The sequence below is a fragment of the Onychomys torridus genome, chromosome 14, assembly GCF_903995425.1.
Source record: "Onychomys torridus chromosome 14, mOncTor1.1, whole genome shotgun sequence".
Taxonomy (NCBI): domain Eukaryota; kingdom Metazoa; phylum Chordata; class Mammalia; order Rodentia; family Cricetidae; genus Onychomys; species Onychomys torridus.
The window spans coordinates 81,758,125-81,778,309 of NC_050456.1; the positions used below are offsets into that span (position 1 = coordinate 81,758,125).

The 20,185-nt window shown below is 45.8% G+C and overlaps 1 protein-coding gene across 1 annotated transcript in view; it reads left to right on the forward strand.

Moving 5' to 3' along the window:
- The window catches only part of Ptprn2 (protein tyrosine phosphatase receptor type N2), a 723,577-nt gene that overhangs the window by 271,232 nt on the left and 432,160 nt on the right, over positions 1 to 20,185 (forward strand). The window contains exon 5 of the mRNA XM_036205661.1: positions 11,993 to 12,155. Coding sequence (XP_036061554.1) covers positions 11,993 to 12,155 — 163 coding nt within the window. The remainder of the gene's footprint in view (positions 1 to 11,992; positions 12,156 to 20,185) is intronic.

The following is a 20,185-nucleotide window of genomic DNA, read 5'->3' on the forward strand; positions in this document are numbered from 1 at the left end:
CACCTCATGCTTCAGGATGGCGCTGCTGCTCTCCCTTTGCTCTCGCTGCTCGATGAGTCTGTGGCCTCCTTTAAAATCTGATCCTCGGACACTTCTGTTTGAAGTACAGGTTTCATAACCAACACCAAACAGCTTCTGAGAAGCACGAAGGAGCCCAGCAGGGTGTCCACACTAGTGGTCCTCACACCTTTTTTCCTCTGTGCAATGTGATTTACTTGTGTTTGTCTTCTTTAGCATTTTTAATAACTGTGTCTGATTTTAAATTCACTGATAGCCATCAGCCTAGCTTTCTAAGCAGCAGACTTATTTCATTATTAATTAAAGGAGCCAGTGTGTCCCCAACCCCTAGAGAGTAGGGACTGGTTTTGCTTTTGTTCTTCTCTTCCTGCCCCAGACACTTCCTTCTTCCCAACCCCCTCAGCACCAGTCACAACAGTCATTGAATAAATGAAAGATGGGAAGGGTGAGGGACCTGCAATGTGCCTGAATTACAAGACAGGTGGCAGCCACGGTCAGGAGACCTGCCTGCCTTTCCTCATTTCACACGGGTTTAGAGCTCTGCAGACCCACAGCTGGCCATGAAATAGTTTTTGGAGTTCTTTCATACATGGCATCCATCTCCAGAGAGACAGAGCAGCTTGCCTCCCACCAGTGATTCGTTCAGAGTAAAGATGAGGCTGGACGTGGTGGGTTATGCCTCTCATCCCGGTACTTAGAAGCAGAGGCAGGAAGCTAGCAAGCTCAAGGCTTGCCTGAGCTACAGTGTGAGACCCTGTCTCAAATTTTTAAGAAATGTGGAGGTGGGGGAAAGAGTCGCAGGGTAACTTATCGATAAAGTGCTTACCAACATATGCAAGCTCGGCTCCATTTTCAGAGGAGGAGAGAGTGGGCTGGGAGAAAGAAGAAAGGAGAGAGTTTGGTCTTTCTTTGAGGGGGTCCCCACTTAATCCAAAGCTGAGGGAGCAGCTCTCCCCGCAGGTGACTTGTCATTTGTCCTCCATACACATAAATGCCTTGGGCAGAGGCAGCCATGTGGTGCACTGAACAGAGCCCCGTGGGGATCTGCATGAAGGGTGGTATGTCAGATGTTACTGAGAAGAGTGGAACTCGGTGCACACAGGACCACCAAAGACCAATTAAAACAAAAAGTTGGCTGTCTGCTGCAGTTCCTGAGGTGGGAACCGGGACTAGGTGGCTTTTGTGTGTGAACACTACCTCCCTCCATTGTTGGTTGGCCCAGGGCCTGTGTGTGAAAACCACATGATATGAAATAACTGTCACTGAACCCCTCTGGGCTCTACTTAGCTTCTTTTCATCCCACAAATTCACGGCAATGTCTTAGCAGCATGTGTAAAGGCTGAAAGCATAGTACTCCAGGGGCAGAGGAAGAAGAGCAGGGTCCTGGTGTGAGATACGTTCCACCTTTTTAGAAGTAGAAAATATGCCCATAGATTGTTGACCACCTTGAATCCAAGTGACCCAATAAAAGTCTGTATGTTGATTGCTACAACTTGGTACAGAGTGACAATGGCCACTCAATCACTGTGACTTATTGCACGGTCACAAACTAGGTCTCAGATACAGAAGAGACACAGGAAAGACAAATGTCTGCATTGATTATCAATTGGTGAGAAAAATAAACAACACCAGAGGAGTAAATGGACCAGCTAAATTACAATCTGATAACATAGAAAATGAAATTCTATCCATTAAGGAGTAGTCAGGAAAATTATCTGTGATTTGAGATGCAGAGAACTCTGAACTACCCAATGAAATTCTATCCATTAAGGAGTAGTCAGGAAAATTATCTGTGATTTGAGATGCAGAGAACTCTGAACTACCCAATTAATTATGAGTTTGTCATGGCTGGGCAAGACATTGGCAACAAGGGAGGGTTGGTTTTATTTTTGTTTTTACACAGGTCTAACATTGCAGTCAGAACTGGCCTAGAATTCAAGGTATTTCCTCCTGCCTTGGCCTCTCGAGTGCTAGAGTTACAGACATTGGCTGCCATCCCTGGTGACAGAGTGGGTTTATCACCTGAGATAAAAAGATATGGGGAATTTTTGATGAATCTCAGCTTCAGGAGAATTTTTGTTTTTCAGCAAGCATGCATGAATTGAGTCTGGCTGCCATTTGTGTACACAGAGCATGCACAGATTAAATCAGGGCTGCTGGCCTTTTCCCCCTTCATCCCTCTCTTGTGTTTAGAGCCCAATTTTCTCTCTTCAGGCCTCTTAAAGGACAGGGTGTGTTACTGTGAGCTGTGGCCAGCGCTGGGCTGTGGGTCACCAGTATCTATTCCGTTGGTGCTTGGGATCCAGTCTATCTGTGTGCCCTGTCCCTCACCATTCCCAGCCACTAGTGACCACTGTCCTCCATCCAGGTTGGCCATGTGAGAGACATGCTGATTTCATTTAGCATGTTCTCCTGTTGGTTCTGTCCACTTTGCTTCAGAGGACAGGAGTTCATCCTTTAAGGCGGAATGATAGTCTATGATGTGTGCTCTACAATTTATTTATTTATCCACAATAGATGCCTACACTCGTCTCCTACTGTGATGATTGCAAACAGTGCTGCAGGTAGCATCAGCTCCAGCATTTCTTTGACATGCTGGTTCCATTTCCTCTGGATGAATACCTGGAAGCAGATGGCCAGATCCCAGGGCAGTCAGTCCTGCTTTCAGACTTCCTGGGAACTTCCACATTGTTCTCCATAAGGATTACACACATCTATATTCTCACCAGCGGTACACAATATGAGAGTTCTCTTCCCACATCCTCACCAGCATGTTTCTGTATTTTTTTTTTTAAACAGCGTTTCTCTGTATAGCTGTGGAGCCTTTCCTGGATCTCACTCTGTAGCCCAGGCTGGCCTCAGACTCACAGAGATCCACCTGGCTTTGCCTCCCGAGTGCTGGGATTAAAGGTGTGCGCCACCACTGCCCAGTTGTTTTTTGATAGTAGCCATGCTAGCGGGTGAGATGACATCTCATTGTGGTTTTGATTTGCATTCCTTGCTGGGATTTTAAGTGTATGTAGGGATCACCCATGACAGAAGTAGCTCCCTTCCCTCCCCTCCTTCCTTTCACTCTTCTTCCTCCTCATCTGCCCACCCACCTTGCTTTGTAGCCTAGGCTGGCTTTGACCCGCCAGTCCTCTTCTGTTAGACACTCCATTAGCACATCCTTGAAAACCTGTCTTCTCACGTGGAGACACCAGCTGGTGTCTGATTCTCAGTCAACTTTTATGTGAGGAATTTATAATGTGTGATATTCACCTCAAGCTCCAGTACATTTCTGAAAGTATGCCTAGGTCACAGTAGAAACCCAGGCATGGCACCGAGTGGTCATGCCGGGATGAAATATTGCTTCCTCAGTCAAGTGCAGATATGGGATTGGCAATATTCAAGCTGTACAGCACCTTCCTCTGGCTCATGGCAAGTAATTTTCTGCATCTGATATCAAATGTAACATTGAAGTCTGTGGAAGACACACACACACACACACATACACACACACACACACACACACACACACACACACACACACACACACTGAGGCACCTTTAATCTAGAAATCCAAAATCTGAAACTTAATTAAAATACATATATTTAATATTTATTTTACATCCTGACTGCAATTTCCTTTCCCTCCTCTCCTTCCATTCCCTCCACCCCCCATAATCCACTCCTTGTAGCAGGCTTTCTTTGATCACCAGACCCCAAATCAAGGAACAGAGACTTATTATTAGTTATGAATGCCTTATCTTATGCTTGTCCCACTAGTTCTTATAACTTAATCTGTTTCTCTTCATCTACATCTTAGCTTGGGGCTTTTTACCTTTCTTTCATTCTGTATGTCCTAATTTCATGCTTCCTCCATGTTTGGCTGGCTGTCTGGAAGCTGCCTGACTGGCTGTCCCAGAACATCTCCCTCTTTCTCCCTCCTTCTCTCTCATGCCTATATTCCTCCTCCTATTTATTATCTGTGCCTGCCAGCCCCACCTGTCCCTCTCCTGCCTCGCTATTGGCCATTCAGCTTTTTATTAGACCAATCAGGTACCTTAGGCAGGGAAGGTAAAACAGCAACACATCTTTACATTAAACAACTGTAGCATAAACAAATGTAACACACCTTTACATAGTTAAAGTGATATTCTGCAATATAAACAAATGTAACACACCTTTACATAGTTAAAGTAATATTCTACAACAACTCCTATTCCATTCCTATTCAGAAAAGGGCAGGCCTCCTGTGGATAGCAACAAAACATGGCATATAAAGTTGCAGTGAGACCAAGCACCTCCCCTTGTATTAAGGATAGACAAGGCAACCCAGTATGAGGAATAGGGTCCCAAAAGTCAATAAAAGAGCCAGAGACAGCCTCTGGTCCCACTGTCAGGAGTCCCACAAGAGGACCAAGATACACAATTGTCACATATATGCAGAGGGCCTAGGTCACTTCACAGTTGTTGGTTTAGACTCTGTGAACTCCTGTGAGCCCAGGTTAGATGATTCTGTGGGTTTTCCTGTGATGTCCTTGACCCCTCTGGCTCCTACCTGAAACTGCTTTTTAGCACTGATATCATGTAAACAGGAAATTCTACACTTTACTAGGCACTGGGGTCGCTAAATGATCTTCAAAGACCATTCAGGATAAGGGAGTCATTAAAAGGCCTCACAAGGTTATCACCTGCTGGAGGCAGAGTTCACCAAACACACTCTATAAAGTCAACTGTAGGCTCTGTGTCTTATGTAAAATTCAGCTGAATTTCATGTTTAAACTTGCGCCAGATCTCCAAATAGCTCACCTTGCCTATGCAAATATCACCCAAATCCAAAAGTCTCCAAACCTTGATGCATATCAGATAAGGGATGTGTAGTTGTTTGTTTGTTTGTTTGTTTTTATTCTTTTGGGGCCTGCCACATAGCTCCCAATAAATACACAGAGGCTTACAATTATTTATGAATGCCCAGCCTTAGCTTGACTTATTTCTAGCCAGCTTTTCTAACTTAAATTATTCCATTTCTCTTTAACTACATTTTGCCTCTGGGTTTTTTACCTTTCTTTATTCTATATATCTTTCTTTGCTTCTTACTCCATGGTTGACTGTGTGGGTGGGTCACTGGCTCCTGGTGTTCTCTCCTCTGTCTCCTTTTATTGCTCCTCACTTCCTTCCCTAGATTTCCTCTCCTATTTATTCTCTGCCCACCAGCCCCACCTATTTCTCTCTCCTGCCTACCTATTGACTGTTTAGCTTTTTATTAGACCAATCAGGTGTTGTAGGCAGGCAAAGTAACACAGCTTTACAGAGTTAAACAAATGCAATATAAAAGAATGCAACACATCTTTGCATCATTAACCAAACATCCCATAGCATACATGAATGTAATGCATCTTAAACTGATGTTCCATAACAGAGATATGCATCCCAGTTAGATGCTTTGTGTCTCTGATATAAAATAGATGCTTTGTGTGTCTGATATAAAATACCAGCCAAGAAAACTCCTTGAAGGAAGAGAATGTGTTCTATGAATCCTGACATTAGAACCAAGACTCTGTTGCCCAGGAAACATTACAGGGACTTGCTTGCACATGAATCAGTCTGTTGTATCTCCTGTTTGCTCCCTTCACACACATCGAGTATGGTAGGTTCAGCATGATTCTACAGCCAGATCTCTTGTCACTGTGAGAGTAGCTTGTTGTTCTAAATAGTGTAATTCTTGCTGTTAAGATGGAAGGTGGAACAGGCTATCCTGTGGTAAAAAAAAAAAAAGACATCTCCTCTAGTTCCAAGGCAGCCCAGTATCAGCAGATAAAAAAGACATCTCTAGTTCTGAGGAAGCCCAGTGTCAGCAGATGCAAAGCAAGAGCGACTAAAATGCATTCATGGCCCTGACCTCAATGGCCACCATCCTAAGCCCCCAAGACTGTAAGTGTGGATGGTTGTTAAGATGCATAGATCTAGCTACTGGGTCATGGTCCCTGTATTACAGAACAATATGCTGCCAGGCCCCGTGGATTATACAGGGACAGATGATATCTTGCTTAGAATGCTAGATCAATGATAGCCAAGCCAACAAGGGCTCTGGATATAAGTCCATCAAAACATTAAGCAGTTAGGAGAACCCAGGACTGTTGGAGCAGCACCTAGCTTACAGTCTGGAAAGAAGGTTCAGTGACTTGACTGAGGTGGGCTGTGCTCTCACATGCTCTGTGACAATGGTCTCTGGGGCCTAACCCCATTTCTACCCCAGATAGGGCCTGCCAAGTCTTCAGAGCTTGAAAAAGTGAGATGGCCAGATGAGGATGTCAAATTAGGTGGGCAGATACTTTGTGAAGGCCACTTTGTAAGAGACACAGCTAGGTGACAACCTCTTGGGGGCCTTGGGTTATTTCACTCAGGTAAATTTTATCTTCTGTGAAGTGGGAGTTCTCAAATGTATAATCTGACGAGTTCTGACTGACATTATCATGTGAGTCCCAGGAACACAGATCAATAAACAGAATGTTTCCATCACAGAGCTCTCTCTATGCCCTGTGCATGCAGACGCTTCTTTGGTGTCTATGCTGGATTTGTTTGTGCATGAGTTTCCTATCATCATGAACACTGAGGTGGTATTCTAAAATATTTGCCTGACAAGGCTGCTTCTGATGCCAGTGGTACATTCATTCTTTATAAAGCATGAGCAGTATCCACTAGGTGAAGACTTTTCAAAATTCACCTACCTTGCTGTGATGGGCACTGGTCAAGTCCTGTATGAGTCTGTGAAGAACTAAGCTTTCCTTCTGCTTCTGGCCAAGACAGAGCAATGAAGACACCTTCTTATTCTGCCTGAAGCAAACAAACCAAAGGACATAAGGCCCTTTAGTCTCCCACTACCAGAAACATGGGTGATGTCCAGTGAGTCAGATAACAAACAAGAGCTTTCTGATGTCCTCAAGTCATCATTCATGGGAGTAAGTTGGGTGAACATAGTGGGGTCTGAGGACCTGCTAGAGTGGAGAAAAGTGAGGCATTCAGTATTACAGGTTGGCAAGACAGCAAGAGCTGTGAAGGGAAGCCCTGGGAGATGTGGTGCACTCACTGTGAGCCCTGAGAGTGTTCATCATGTCTCATCATGGGACACACCAACCCTTCCACAGTGTGCAAGGTATTGTCCCCACAAGAGGACCATCATTTGAGATCAAGAAGAGATTTCAGGCTTCTAGAAGAATAACTTGTAGATAATTGCCACTATACTCATTTTATAGTTTTGACTTGAAGGGTAGAACTGTTCCCAAGAACTGGGTGGGATGCCAGATAGAGAGGCATGACATTAATGGCAGCTTGGCTTCATAATCTCAGCACTGGAGAGACCAAGGCAGAAAGATCATGAATTCAAGTCTCTAACCTAAACTACATAGCGAGACTGATTCCAGCTTTACAATAGCAACATCAAAAGCTGCAATGAAAAAGAAAAAGGTTATGGAAATGTAAGAGTATGTATCACCCAAAGAGGAAAAATTCAGTGTGTAGAATCCAATCAAGGGTTGCTAGAGAGGAGAGGCAGGAAAGTGAGACCAGTGAGTTCAAACAGAACGAGAGAGATACGGGGCAGGGGGCGAGAAGAATGCCTACTGGGATAATAGCAAGTTAGATGCATGTAGAAAGTTCTAGTAAACCTAGAGAAAGAAAACAAGATAAATAGCAAAGTAAACATCACCAGTGAATCCAGAGACATTCAGGGACCAAATATGCATGCAACCAGAGCCCCAGGGAGAGGAAAATAGAAGTATTGGAAAAAAGAAAAAGCATTTTCAGAAGACAGAATTGTTTCCACATGATAAAAATGATAAAACCAGAGACTCCTTGTATTTGTTACTTTTGTGTTGCTGTAAGAAAACACCACAACCAAAGGCATTTTAAGGAAGGGAGAGTTTATTATGGCTTATCGTTCCAGAGGGAAAGTCCATAAACATGAACCAGAGCATGAACTGCAAGTAGGGCTATGCCATAAACTCTCAAAGCTGCCCCCAGTGATGTGCTTTCTCCAACAATACTGCACCAACTGAAGCCTCTATAACCTCTCCAAATAGTGCTACCAGCTGGTATTGTATAACAATACTTTTCCTAAGGAGATGCAACACACACACACACACACACACACACACACACACATGCACACACACACATGCCTATTCATCACAGATAGTGAGCCCGCAACAAACCAAAGTATGGACACCACAAAAGTCCAACTTGGTGAACCTCTGAGTTTTATGTGGGTTACTTACAGGAGAATGGGTGGGAGGTCACTGACAGGAGCAGGAATAACTCACAAAACAGCTGCATCACCAAAGCCCACCCCAGCATGGGTGACAGCTCACAAAGCTGGGAACCTGGAGCACACTGCACAGCCTGCAGGCAGCTCAGCAGGTTAGAGGGTGTCCTTTCTAGATGGCTCAGTTGATCTGAACATTTGTCAGGTAGCTCGACTGGTTGTCTTCCAGCAGCTGGCCTGGTTTGGTCCCAAGAGTCTTCTTTGCAGCTTGGCTTATCTGAGAGTCACTCTCTGTAGCCTTTGTTGTTTACTAGTAGATCTAGTCAATTTCAGGAACTTCCTGAAGGTATTTTGAGTTGGTTACCTTCTGTCTTAAGGAGCTTTCCAGCAGAATGGAATATTTCAATCACTGAGGAAACTGCTACACAACATGTGGGGACCAGGTGTTCCAATACCTGAGTTTACAAGAGATATTACTCATTTAAACAACCACACCTATGAAGTGGTATGACACCTCCACCCCAGAAAAACTAATATGAAAACTCAAGACACACAGGGATCAAATTGCTCAAAACCCCAGCAAGAGTTCAGGGAGGAAGAGAGAGGAAGGTAGTGTGGTTGTTGATGGCTCTTGGCCATTATGTAGGGCAAAGGAAAGAAAATACTGGAAAGAGGAGGAAATCAACCCGAGCCCCACATGCCATGAAGCTCCTTTCGTTGCAAAGGTGAACTTAATGTTTTCTCAGGGACCCAGGGACTGAAGCAGCTTTCCCATCACAAGTGTGAGAGGAGGAAAGGAAACCAGGCTGATGCACCAGAGACCCGGGATTGCCTCTTGCTAGTTCAGTTTCATGCAGAATTGATTGACTAAATAATGTACAGTGCATTGTGGGCTTTATCTGTGGCTGCAAATGTAATTTGTGGCAACCTAGATTGTCATATTCAGGCCAACAGGGAGGAAGCTCACAGGGTTTCTGTACTTACTTGCCCATGCTTCACCTGAACTGTGTGATGTCACTTACAGGCACCTGTGCTCAGTTACAAGTGAATACTACACACTTTAAAACAACCACTTAGAATTGTGCCTAATGAACCCACAAAAGAAAAAAATAACATACAATAGAAACATTCAGTGAACATGGCATTGGAGGAACCAAGTGACGAATACAAGGAGAGCAGCTGTGGAGATTTACAGCTCTGAACATTTCTGCCTCGTGCCTCAGCCCTGGTGATGGCACCTCCTTTGCCCAGCTGGGATCTAGAGAGAGATGAGTGGGCCATGAGGATCGGCTTGTGGGGACTGGTGTTAGCCTGTGCTTCTGCTTCAGAAAAGATGCAGAGTCCAGCAGGGAACAGTCTTGCCCAGAGCAGAGGGAGAAGAGATGGGCAGGTCCAGCTTGCTGGGATCCTGGAGGGCAGAGAGAGGAGGCTGCTGGGGCCTAAGAGGTATGGAGGTGGGACTAGCTGGGGTCTGAGGGAAGGTGAGCTGATGGTGGTTGACATGATAGATTTGGGAAGGCTTCTGAAGGAAATATGATGTGGGCAGGCAGGCCCCACAGTGGCTCAGAGATTCTGCCCTATTTGACTAATTTCTGTCTCCTTTCTTGACATGAACAAGGCGCTTAATGGACTGAAAAACCTGGGAGTAATCAGAGTTCAAATCCTGTGGTCAGCATTCCCAGGCATTAGACTCAGTCTGTCAGAGAAGTCTTTGACTCTCATTAGCAGTGTGGGTGATGTATGTGGCTTCTGTGCTGGCTCATAGCTGAGCCTGCTTGCATTTTGTTTCTGTCAGAAGGCATCCTCAGGCCTTGATGGGATAGGCAAGGACCTCTAGTGTAGAAGACCAGGCATGCTGTACAGCTGGCCTGCTACCTACATCCAGGCGAAGAGGCAGGTGGGGTTCTTCTGGGAGGTACTTGGAGGAGCATGGAGGTTAGCCATGGTTAACCTTGGCTAATTGGTTAATGATATCTTGACATCTTTCCCCTTGCACCTCCATCATGACATTTCACATGGGTCTTCAAGTCCTAGAATCTGTGTCCCATTGCCTCGGCTTTCCTAGACCCTGTTCAGAATCTGTGGCTCCTGACCACTCCTCTGACACCCCCTTACAGCTGTCATGGCTCCTGACCACTCCTCTGACCTCCACCCCCTTATAGCTGCCATGGCTCTGACTCTCCCTTATGGCTGCCATGGCTCTTGCTGACTTTGTAGTCACATCCAACTGCTCCTGCAAAGTATCCCTAGGATCATTCTCTTTTCTGTCTCTCTGTCTCTGGTTGCCTTGCTCAGCACTGTGAAAGTTTTTGTGTCTGCATAGTTCTGGAGATTGAACCCAGGTTCCTGAGGCTAGGCACTTGCATTGTCACTGAGCTACATCTTGATCTCTTAAAAAGCTCTTTTTAAGGAGAGTTTCAGTTAATGATTGCTGGAGGACAGAGGGTCAATTTTCTCAGGGATGTGGCCCCTGAGAGGCTACCCATGTTCCAGTAGGTGGACTTGAACTCATACACATACCAGCAGCACTAAGTAGACTCCACGAATGTCTTAGTCAGGGTAACTATTGCTGTGCTGAAACAGCACGATCAAAAACAGCTTGGGGAGGAAAGGGTTTATTACACTCATACTTCCATGTAACAGTTCATCATCGACAGTAGTAACGGCAGGAACTCAGGCAGGCAGGAACCTGGAGGCAGGAGCTGATGCAGAGGCCATGGAGGAGTGCTGTTTATGGCTTGTTCTTTATGGCTTGCTTACTCTGTGCTTTCATATAAGACCCAGGACCACCAGCCAGGGGTGGCACCGACACAATGGGCTGTACCCTCCCACACCAATCACCTATTAAGAAAACGCCCTATAGGCTGGTCTACAACCTGACCTTATGGGGGCATTTTCTCAAGTGGAGTTCCCTCCTCTCAGATGACTCTAGCCTGGGTCAAGTTGACATAAAATGAACCAGTGCAGTGACTCTTAAAGGGAAACAAATGAAGTCGAGAGCGAAAAGTGATGGGACATGCAGGACAGAACTGGGTGTGGATTTGATAAACATACATATGCATGTGTGAAATTCTCAATAATTTTTAAAAATTTGCACAGAACCTCACTAAGTTGTTTGAGCTGGCATTGAACTTTCCATCCCCCTGTCTCAGCTTCTTGAGTGTCGTAATGACAAATCTGAGTCACCAGACTCAGCTGCAGAATTTGTGCTAGAGGTGCAGCAAGTAGTAGGTGCTTTTTAAATTTTCTCCATTTCAGCTTGTCTCATGTTATCAGCACACAGGACCCCGTGGATAGTGTCATACATGAGCCCCATTGGGCTACCCCTTGGTCCCTCCCAAAGGCTCTGCAACATCCCACCCACTGCGGGACAGTGAGGCCAGGTTCCTTAAGAAACAACACCATGGCTAAGGAGAAGTAGATGTGTTGACCATCAGCTCATGGTGTAGTGGCACCCATGCCGGCTGCTGAGACTGTGTGCACACCATGGCTAAGGAGAAATAGATGCATTGACCATCAGCTCATGGTGTAGTGGCACCCATGCCGGCTGCTGAGACTGTGTGCACACCATGGCTAAGGAGAAGTAGATGTGTTGACCATCAGCTCATGGTGTAGTGGCACCTATGCTGGCGGCTGAGACTGTGTGCACACCACGCCCCCATCTATCCTCATCTCACAGCTCAGCATGGAACAAACATGGATCGAGTCATCATTCTCTTTGCTTTTCAGGACCTTACAACAGAACGCTGATAATGAAAAGTGGTTCAGCCTGGAGAACGAAGTGGCCCTGGCCAAGACCCTTCGGCGCTATCTGCCCTACTTGGGGCTTCTGTCCCAGGCCCCAACTGCGAACGCACAACCCAGGATAGAACATGAGACACATCCAGCCAAGGTGATGCTTCAGCCTGTTCCTTGTGGCTGGGTTGTCTTTACTTGCTGTAGTTTGTTTGTAAGATACAGACATTTTAGCAGAGTGAGTGGTCACAGGTCTCAGGCTCCAAGCAGCTAGCCTTTTGACTACAGGCTCTGGATAGTATGAGAAGGGTGAGGCCGTACCCTAGGGCTGTGCTGACTACTAAACTAGTGCTAAGAACCTGGGGCAGGGCTCTGATACCAGCCTGTAGGAAGAGTGTCCAGGAGAAGAGTGGACACATAGCCCAGATGGCAAGAGGACAACAGCTTCTGAACATGGCTGGAATTCGGTCTGGTGACTGCTGTCCTGTGTTTAACTTAGCAATTACTATATCTCTGGAGACTTCTAATTTCTGGTGAAGTCACCAATGTGGCTATCCCAGGACAACAGAAAGATTGAGTGTTTGTGAGTGCTATGGTAGAGTATCAAGATTACATGGTACCCAAAACAGTAAGACTTTCATGCATGGACACTGGACAATGTCTCTCTGTCTAAGGCAGGCTTGGGCACAGAGCAATTGGTATGCTTTTGAGGGCCAGATTTGCCAGCAAGGTTTAAGGTACAAGCTCATTCAGCCAATACTCTAGAGCTGGCTTGCCTTGGAGAGGAAGCATATTTTAAAGGGAGAATTAGAACTTCAGTGGGCTTTTGAGGTGTGAAAGTATTGTGACCAAGTTGTTTTCAGAGTAGCTTACAAGCAGATCTTGTCAGACTTTGAATTTTGTTAAAAAAAATCAATAAATAAAGAGCTCTGGGTACCAGCAGAAGGCAGTTTGGAGCCAGAGAACTAGCTCATCTCTAAGGGTGAGATTGGACGTGGTGTACAGGTCAGACTCTGTACTGGGTGTGTTGGGCCTTCAACACTAAGGCTCTCAACATTTCTTCCTTAGGAACATCCATCACATTACCTCATATGGGCTCTGTTTTCTTTCTAAGACTGTAGTGTGTTGTTAAACACCAAGGGACATCTGGAGGTTTCCCATATACTTGTTAGAGTTTCGTCAGTCCTGGTAGGTGTATTGTGAGCCTAGCACAGGTGTCTGACTCCTTGAAAATTCTCAAAATTTCCCCCATGTAGGGTGTCAGCACCATTTGCTCTTTGCTGGAACACTGGCTCCTTAGACTGGTGTCCACAAGAGACTGTCAGATGTTTTTTCCATGTTCCTATGGGCTTTGGACCTATATAGAGGAGAAGACGTGGCAACTGTCCACATCCCCGGCAGCCAAGAAACAGCAGTAGGCCAAGGGGAGCTGGCATTTGGTGTGGCCAGAATTCCAGGATAGCAGTCCCACCTCACATATTGGTTCTTGGGATCCTTGATACCACCACCCAGCAGGATGACCTCACACCACAGGTGCCCACAGCAGTGCCAGTTGATGCCTATAACCCAGTCTTCTTATCCACAGCTGTTTTTTTCCCCTTCAAAAATGACCCAGTGTGAACTAATGGACATTGTAATCATCTGACTGGGAATCTATTTCAGAACGATGGCCACAAGTCATTCAGAAGCTGAGCGCTGGGGGGCACTTCTGGCTTACACATTTTCCCTTCTGTGTGCAGATAGATGTTTCTTCATATTTAAAAAAAAAGTGTGAAAGCTCAGAACTCATTATTTTCTGTTGAGTGCTTAAATGAGAAAGCTGAGTCATCTCTCTAATGAGCAGTGTCTGCACAAAGCACAGACGTGCAGCAGCTATCCAGGCTACCATGGGGCACCACAGCCAGCCAAGAATGTGGGGCTTCTCCCACCCCCTCCCACCTGGGTGACATGCTATCTCAGTAGCAATTTAAACTGTAGCCACTGGTGGTGTTTCAACATGCAACCAATTTCCAATGAATTGTTTACAAATCATGGCTTTTTTCCTGTGTATCTATCCTGGAGAAGCTGGCTCTAGCATAGACGGAATTCTAAATTCATTCTCTTTGAGTCTGTTGGACTGATTACCTCATAACAGAAGCCATAGGGAATAGAATTTCCCTGCTTCTCTTAAACCAACATGGCCAGGAGCCACTCTGACACATGTACTGAATGCATACTGATGACTAAATCCATGCTATCACTGTTCCTGCATTATTAGTGGGTCGCCCACCATCTTGCTTTATTGATCAGAGTAGCATCTACCCAGAGTCCTTTCAGGTGTGTTGTGGGACACTATCATATCCCAGTTTTACCCACAGAGCATCATGATGTCTCCACTTCACTTGTCACCAAAGAGGGTCAAACTAAAACTCATTGCTTGCTGATACCATTAATGAATTTATTTTAGAAATATTTTGAGAATGTATTTGATATACAGGAACTATGATGGGCTCTGAGATTATAAAGATAAAAGACTGACCCTGCCCTTTAGAATTGTCAGTCATATTTGATAAAGAGAAACAACAAACAAAATGTAGTTGTAATTGAGTAAGTATGTTAATGGAACAGATGTTTGATGAAGGACATGAAGCAGGATGGGAAGGTAGACCAAGGGTATCCTGAGTGACAGTGTTCAGAAGGACAGCTAGAGGTCATCTGTTGAAAATGTTTATGGTCTAGGGACCTCCACTACCACCCACAACATCGATCGTTAGATGAGCTGATGCTCCACCTTTTCCAAGAACCCCAAGCTAGCTGAAGATGCACAGAATCCTAAGGACTTGAACTCTACAAATTGGAGCAACAGAGAAACCTCCAGAGTAGGGAGAGGAGCTCCATGGGGACTTCCAGGAGCAACTGTTACATGTAGAGATTGGTCAAGAGCCAGCTCTACAAGATGAGCAGGAACCCTCATACAGAGGGCCAGAGAAATCCTACCAGGACCACGGTCTTTTTGAGTGCAGTGCAGGCACTCAGACCAGGGCAGCTTGGAGATGTCAGAAAGAGCAGGATGGATGGGATGGAAGGACTGAACAACTTAGACTGGCAATGTGAAGCTGACTGAGCTTCCGCATCTTTGAAGACTGGCTAAAGTTTAGAAGTCCAACCCCATGTATTGGTGGTATGGAGGACCTGGAACTACACAATGACTTAAAGAGTTGAACATGCATCTCCCTGGGTTCCAACCACTCCCTCTCTTCCCATGCTAAATGAAAGCATATTTCCATGCAAAATTTGCACAGGAAGTCCTGTGGTAAACTTAGTAGTAGAGAGCAGGCACTAAAGTGTCTGTCAACAAGTAAGCAGGTGGGTGGAACAGGCCATTAACAATGAATCCCACATTGAGGCAACAGCAAACAGTGTGGATGGAGATAGAAAGCAGTGGGTAACAGGAACAGATCATAGCTGCCTAGGGATGTGCAGGGTGAAGGGGAGGGCATTTCTGCACAGGCAGACAGCCCCTTGTGATGGTTGATCATTGGTAAACATGAAAGGAAAAATAACCCAATGCAAAATGTGTAAAAATTTTGAATAGATACTTTATTTAGGAAAAAATGTACAAAGGTCCAGTGTGGGCATTAAAGGTGTTTAGTGTGGGGCTGGAGAGATGGACCCATGGTTAAGAGTACTTGTCGCTCTTGCAGAGGACCCAGGTTCAGCTCCTAGTACCCACGTGGTAGCTCTCAACTGTTCATCAACTCAGTCCCAGGGGGTCCAATATTCTCTTTTGACCTCCATAGGGACCAGGAATGCATATGGTGCACACACATGCATGCAGGCACTCATACATACACATAAAATAAAAATAAATCCTTTTAGGAACTGTTCAGTGTCACTCATTGAGGAAATGCAGCAGTATTTGAGCTACTACTTCCTGTCCACTGGACTGGCTAAGAGGGAAGCAAAGTGGAGGCACTATGGGTATTTATAGCAGGATGATGATGGATGGATATGATAAAAATATGTTGTATAGATGTATAAAATGTTTAAAGGATAACTATAAAATATGAAAAGAGTGAAGTCAACTCTGGTAAGGATGTGGAATAAGAGAAGGTTTCATGCTCACAAGAGTAACAGCTGTTACAGTCCTGGCTTGGTGGTTTCTTTGGTTGTAATTGTTCTTTATAAGACCAGCAACTCTGCTCTGTATGTCCACAAGGTCAAGACTCATATTCTAAGTTAAGCACAGTGGCATGTGCCTGTGATCTCAGCACTTGGGAATTGGAGAGAGGAGAATCAGAAAGATTAAGATCTTGTGTCAAGTGTGTGTGTGTGTGTGTGTGTAAACCAAGACTTGTGCCTCACAGCAGATTCACAGATGTTACTTAGCTAGAAATAACATGGATGTCTACCACAGGCCCATTTTGCAGCCAGCCATGTCTGAAGAGACCTCTTGGGAGGAAGTGTTTGGAGATGCGACTTCTGTCTTTTTTTGTCAGCATAGAGCTGAGGCTGGAGGGCAGTTTGCATGCATGACATAATTTTCATTTGATTTTTATTTTTAAAAACTGCTCCTGCTCTCATTAATGTTTCTCTGACTATTGGCAGGAAGCCAGGCTCCATGGAAGCTGTCCCCAAGCTAGTTGATGTCATTACACTCTAGGGGGAGCTGTTTCTAGACCAAGGTGTTGTCTTCACACTTTTGGGGAGCTGTCTCCTGGCTAGTTGATGTCTTTGCACTCTGGGAGACCTGTCTCCATGCTAGGTGTTATCCCCACACTCTAGGGAAGCTTTCCCAAACCAAGAAGCTTCCTTTCCATCTAGGGGAGCTGTTATGGGGCTAGGTACTGTCTTCATTTCACACAGTGATGCCTAATGCAGTCAGGAATCCAGACCCAGCATTTCCTGAGTGCCCTTACTTCTACCAATTGCCTACCATCCAGAAACACCACAAAGACAGTGAACTCTCTGCAAAATCATTGCATGGTGCAGGAAGCCAGAAGTGCTCATGGGCTACTAACCTACCCACACACCTCCCATGGTGCAGCCAGGAGGGTCAGAGCCTATGCTGTGACAGCCATGAGGTGTTTCTGAGGATCTGTATAGCCCTGTTATGATACTTTCCTTCTCAGGCCCACATCCAGACCTTTGCCCCTCTGCTTCCCCCTCTGGGTGGGCATCTGAATTCCTCTCACTGATGACAGAGATGGCTGACCTGCTAGAATAGGAGGCCAGCTGTAAATGCATACTAGCAAGGATAAACCAGTGAAATGTCCACCTTTAGATGAGAGTGGGCATGGCAGTTTCAGAGTGGAATGGCCACAGACTAAAAAGGCCACTTTCAAACAGTTACTAATAGAGCTGAATTCAGAGTCATGGAATTCTTGTCAGGCCTTACTTTGATTTGTGTTTAGTCCCCAAACAGAAGTCACCAAAGTTCACTTTCAACATCAGCTGATCCCTCATTTTATGCCAGGCTAGCAGAGGAGTGCTTTGTCTATATGCAGCAAGACCCTGCTGTCCCCAGCTCTGCTGACTCACACTAAAATGTCTCATCTGCTTGTCTGTGGGGTGAGGTGATTGTGTCTCATTTGAAGACAGAAGAGGATTAGGAAGCATGAAAACAGGAAGCCGAGGGAAGCCAGGCAGCTGTGATAGCAAAGTCCAGGTACTTCGCTTCTTCTCTTCCTACCATCAGTGCCTTGACTGTCAAGTGGACAGTGTGGGAGCTCTGCCCCAATCCAGGCTTTGCTGTTCTTAGCCTGGTAGGAGGCTACAGGTGCTGCAGGTGGAGAAGACATGGTGTGAGCTAGACATAGCAGAGTTGATGGGATGGCAGGGAACAGGGTGCAAGAAGTGGCCATGTCTGTGTTTCTCATTGTTTTCTGTTGGAAGACTCCTAAACCCACAGATGGGGCATCATCTGCATAGGCCCCCAGTCAGCACCCATCTACATGGGACCACTGATTTTCTCTGAGATTATGAAACTCTTAGTTTACCACCTAAGGCTCTGCAACCTTGGGGTTTTGTGAACTGTGAGCACCATGGGCATTGGTTTCTCCCAACAGGAGCCTGTTATCTCCACAACAAAGTACAATACATACAAGACTTATCCCCTTCCCTGAGGGCAGGAGTGCTGCATCCTGGTGACTTCATGCAGATAGGAAGAGCTACATAGAGTAGGCCATACAAAGCCTGAGCCCTTTTGGAAATTGACATCACTGGATATTGAGCTATACATTAAGAAACCTAGAGAGTTGGGTACAGAGAGACAGAGGCATAGGAGACAGATAGGCCTAGACAGATATAAAAATATAGAGACACAGAAAATCAAACATAAAGGCAGGGGGGAGAGAGAGGGGGGGGCGACAGAAAGAAAGATACATACATAAAGATGCACAGACACTGAGACACACAGAGAGGTAGAGAGACATGGGGACAGAGACAGCCTATAGACAGAGAGAGAAAGTCAGAGAGACACAGAGATCTATAACAAACTGACAGAGACAGAGAAAACAAAAACACCATCTTCTACCATTCCCATGGCTAAGGCCTTACATCAGTGGTCAGTGTTTGGCTGGCTGGCACCTTCCTCCATCCCCTTGGCAACCAGCAATCCAGTGTGTCATGCTATGAGGCCACCTCATTAAGAAGCCTTGGACCCGGCCCCCACTTGCACTATTTTGTCAGGCCTGCGGCTACATCTTGATCAACATGACTGTCAACACTGCCTTTGGGCACACTGGAGAAGATATGTGTTATTTGGTCAACAGTGTCCTGATTTGAGTCCCCTGGTTTGATTTGGATCCTTGACACAAGAGAATATCTGATGAGCTGAGTGGCCAGTGTGCAGATGAGTCTTGTCTATGTAGAGTGTCCTGTGGGAGTCCCAGGACCCCCAGGCCTTCCTGTCAGTCTGAACAATAGCTATGCAAACAGACACAGGGCAGAGGGTCCAAGAGAGGCTCTCTGGCCTAAGAAGGAGGCCTGACTTTGCCTTTGGCACTGTAGCCTGCAAATCTAACAGCAAGGAGAGCTGTTCTCTTGATCACCTGGGCAGATGGGCAAATGAGGCAGGCCTCAGCTCCATGAAGTTGTTCTGACCAGCCACACTGAATGCAATCACTTCATTCCAAAGAGTATTGCTTTTCTGAACCTCTCTGTAGTGTGATTCTAATTAGTGATTGATTCCTCTAACTTAGCTTCTCTGTTAATCTGCAAGCTCTTTGAGGACAGGCCCATGTCAGAATGATTCTTTCTACTAGAATATCATTAGAAGCTCAAACAGTGGCAATAGCAATGCTGCTGCTAATGGTAGGTTTATTGCTGACAGTAGGGAAGCTGATGGTGATGAAGATGTGCTGTAAAGGGGGTGATGCTCACCTGTGGGATGCTATAGATGGTAGGATGCTGCTGTTGCTGCTGCTGCTGCTAGAGTAGAAGCTGCTGATGGTGAGGTTGCTGCTGATGTTGAGGATGCTGCTGATGTTGAGGATGCTGCTGATGGTGAGGATGCTGCTGATGTTGAGGATGCTGCTGATGTTGAGGATGCTGCTGCTAATGAAGATGCTGTGAACAGAAAGGATGATGCTCATAGGTGGGATGCTGCAGGTGGTGGTGGGCTACTGCTGATGGTGGGGTTACTGGGCTGCTGATGGTAGTGATGCCACCATTCATTACATTCCTCTTCTGAGCTGTCTGCTGAGCTAGGCACTTCTGTTAGTCTCCCTAATCTGTAAAGCTACTTTCAAAGAGAGGGGCATTATTTGTTCTGGTCTTCCAGGTGTTAAAAGTAAAGCTCAAGAAATCAGATGGGATTCCAGATCTGTGTAGTGTGAGAGCTGTGCTGGCAGGGTCACTCCCCTTCCCAACGGGCCTTCCTTCCTGTTAGCTTCTCATTGTGCTGAGAGGCTCTGCCTTTGCTTATGGAGTAATGGTTGAGGAAGGGGTGTGCCTGGAGGAAAATCCCTCCTGCTGAGTTTCAGAAAATTCTGGGAATACTCTCAGATGTATCATGCCTCCCAGCAGGCCTCATCCAGCACCCCAACTGGGTCCTACAAATGACTGGACACTTCTCAGACCACAAGTGCTGCCCGGAGTTGGAAACTGACCAGTCTTCTTGCTTCTAGGTTATTTATCTCCAGGTGTCTTGCATACTACCTTATATTACTTCTGGAGTAACCTCATTATTGATATGTTGAGACTCAA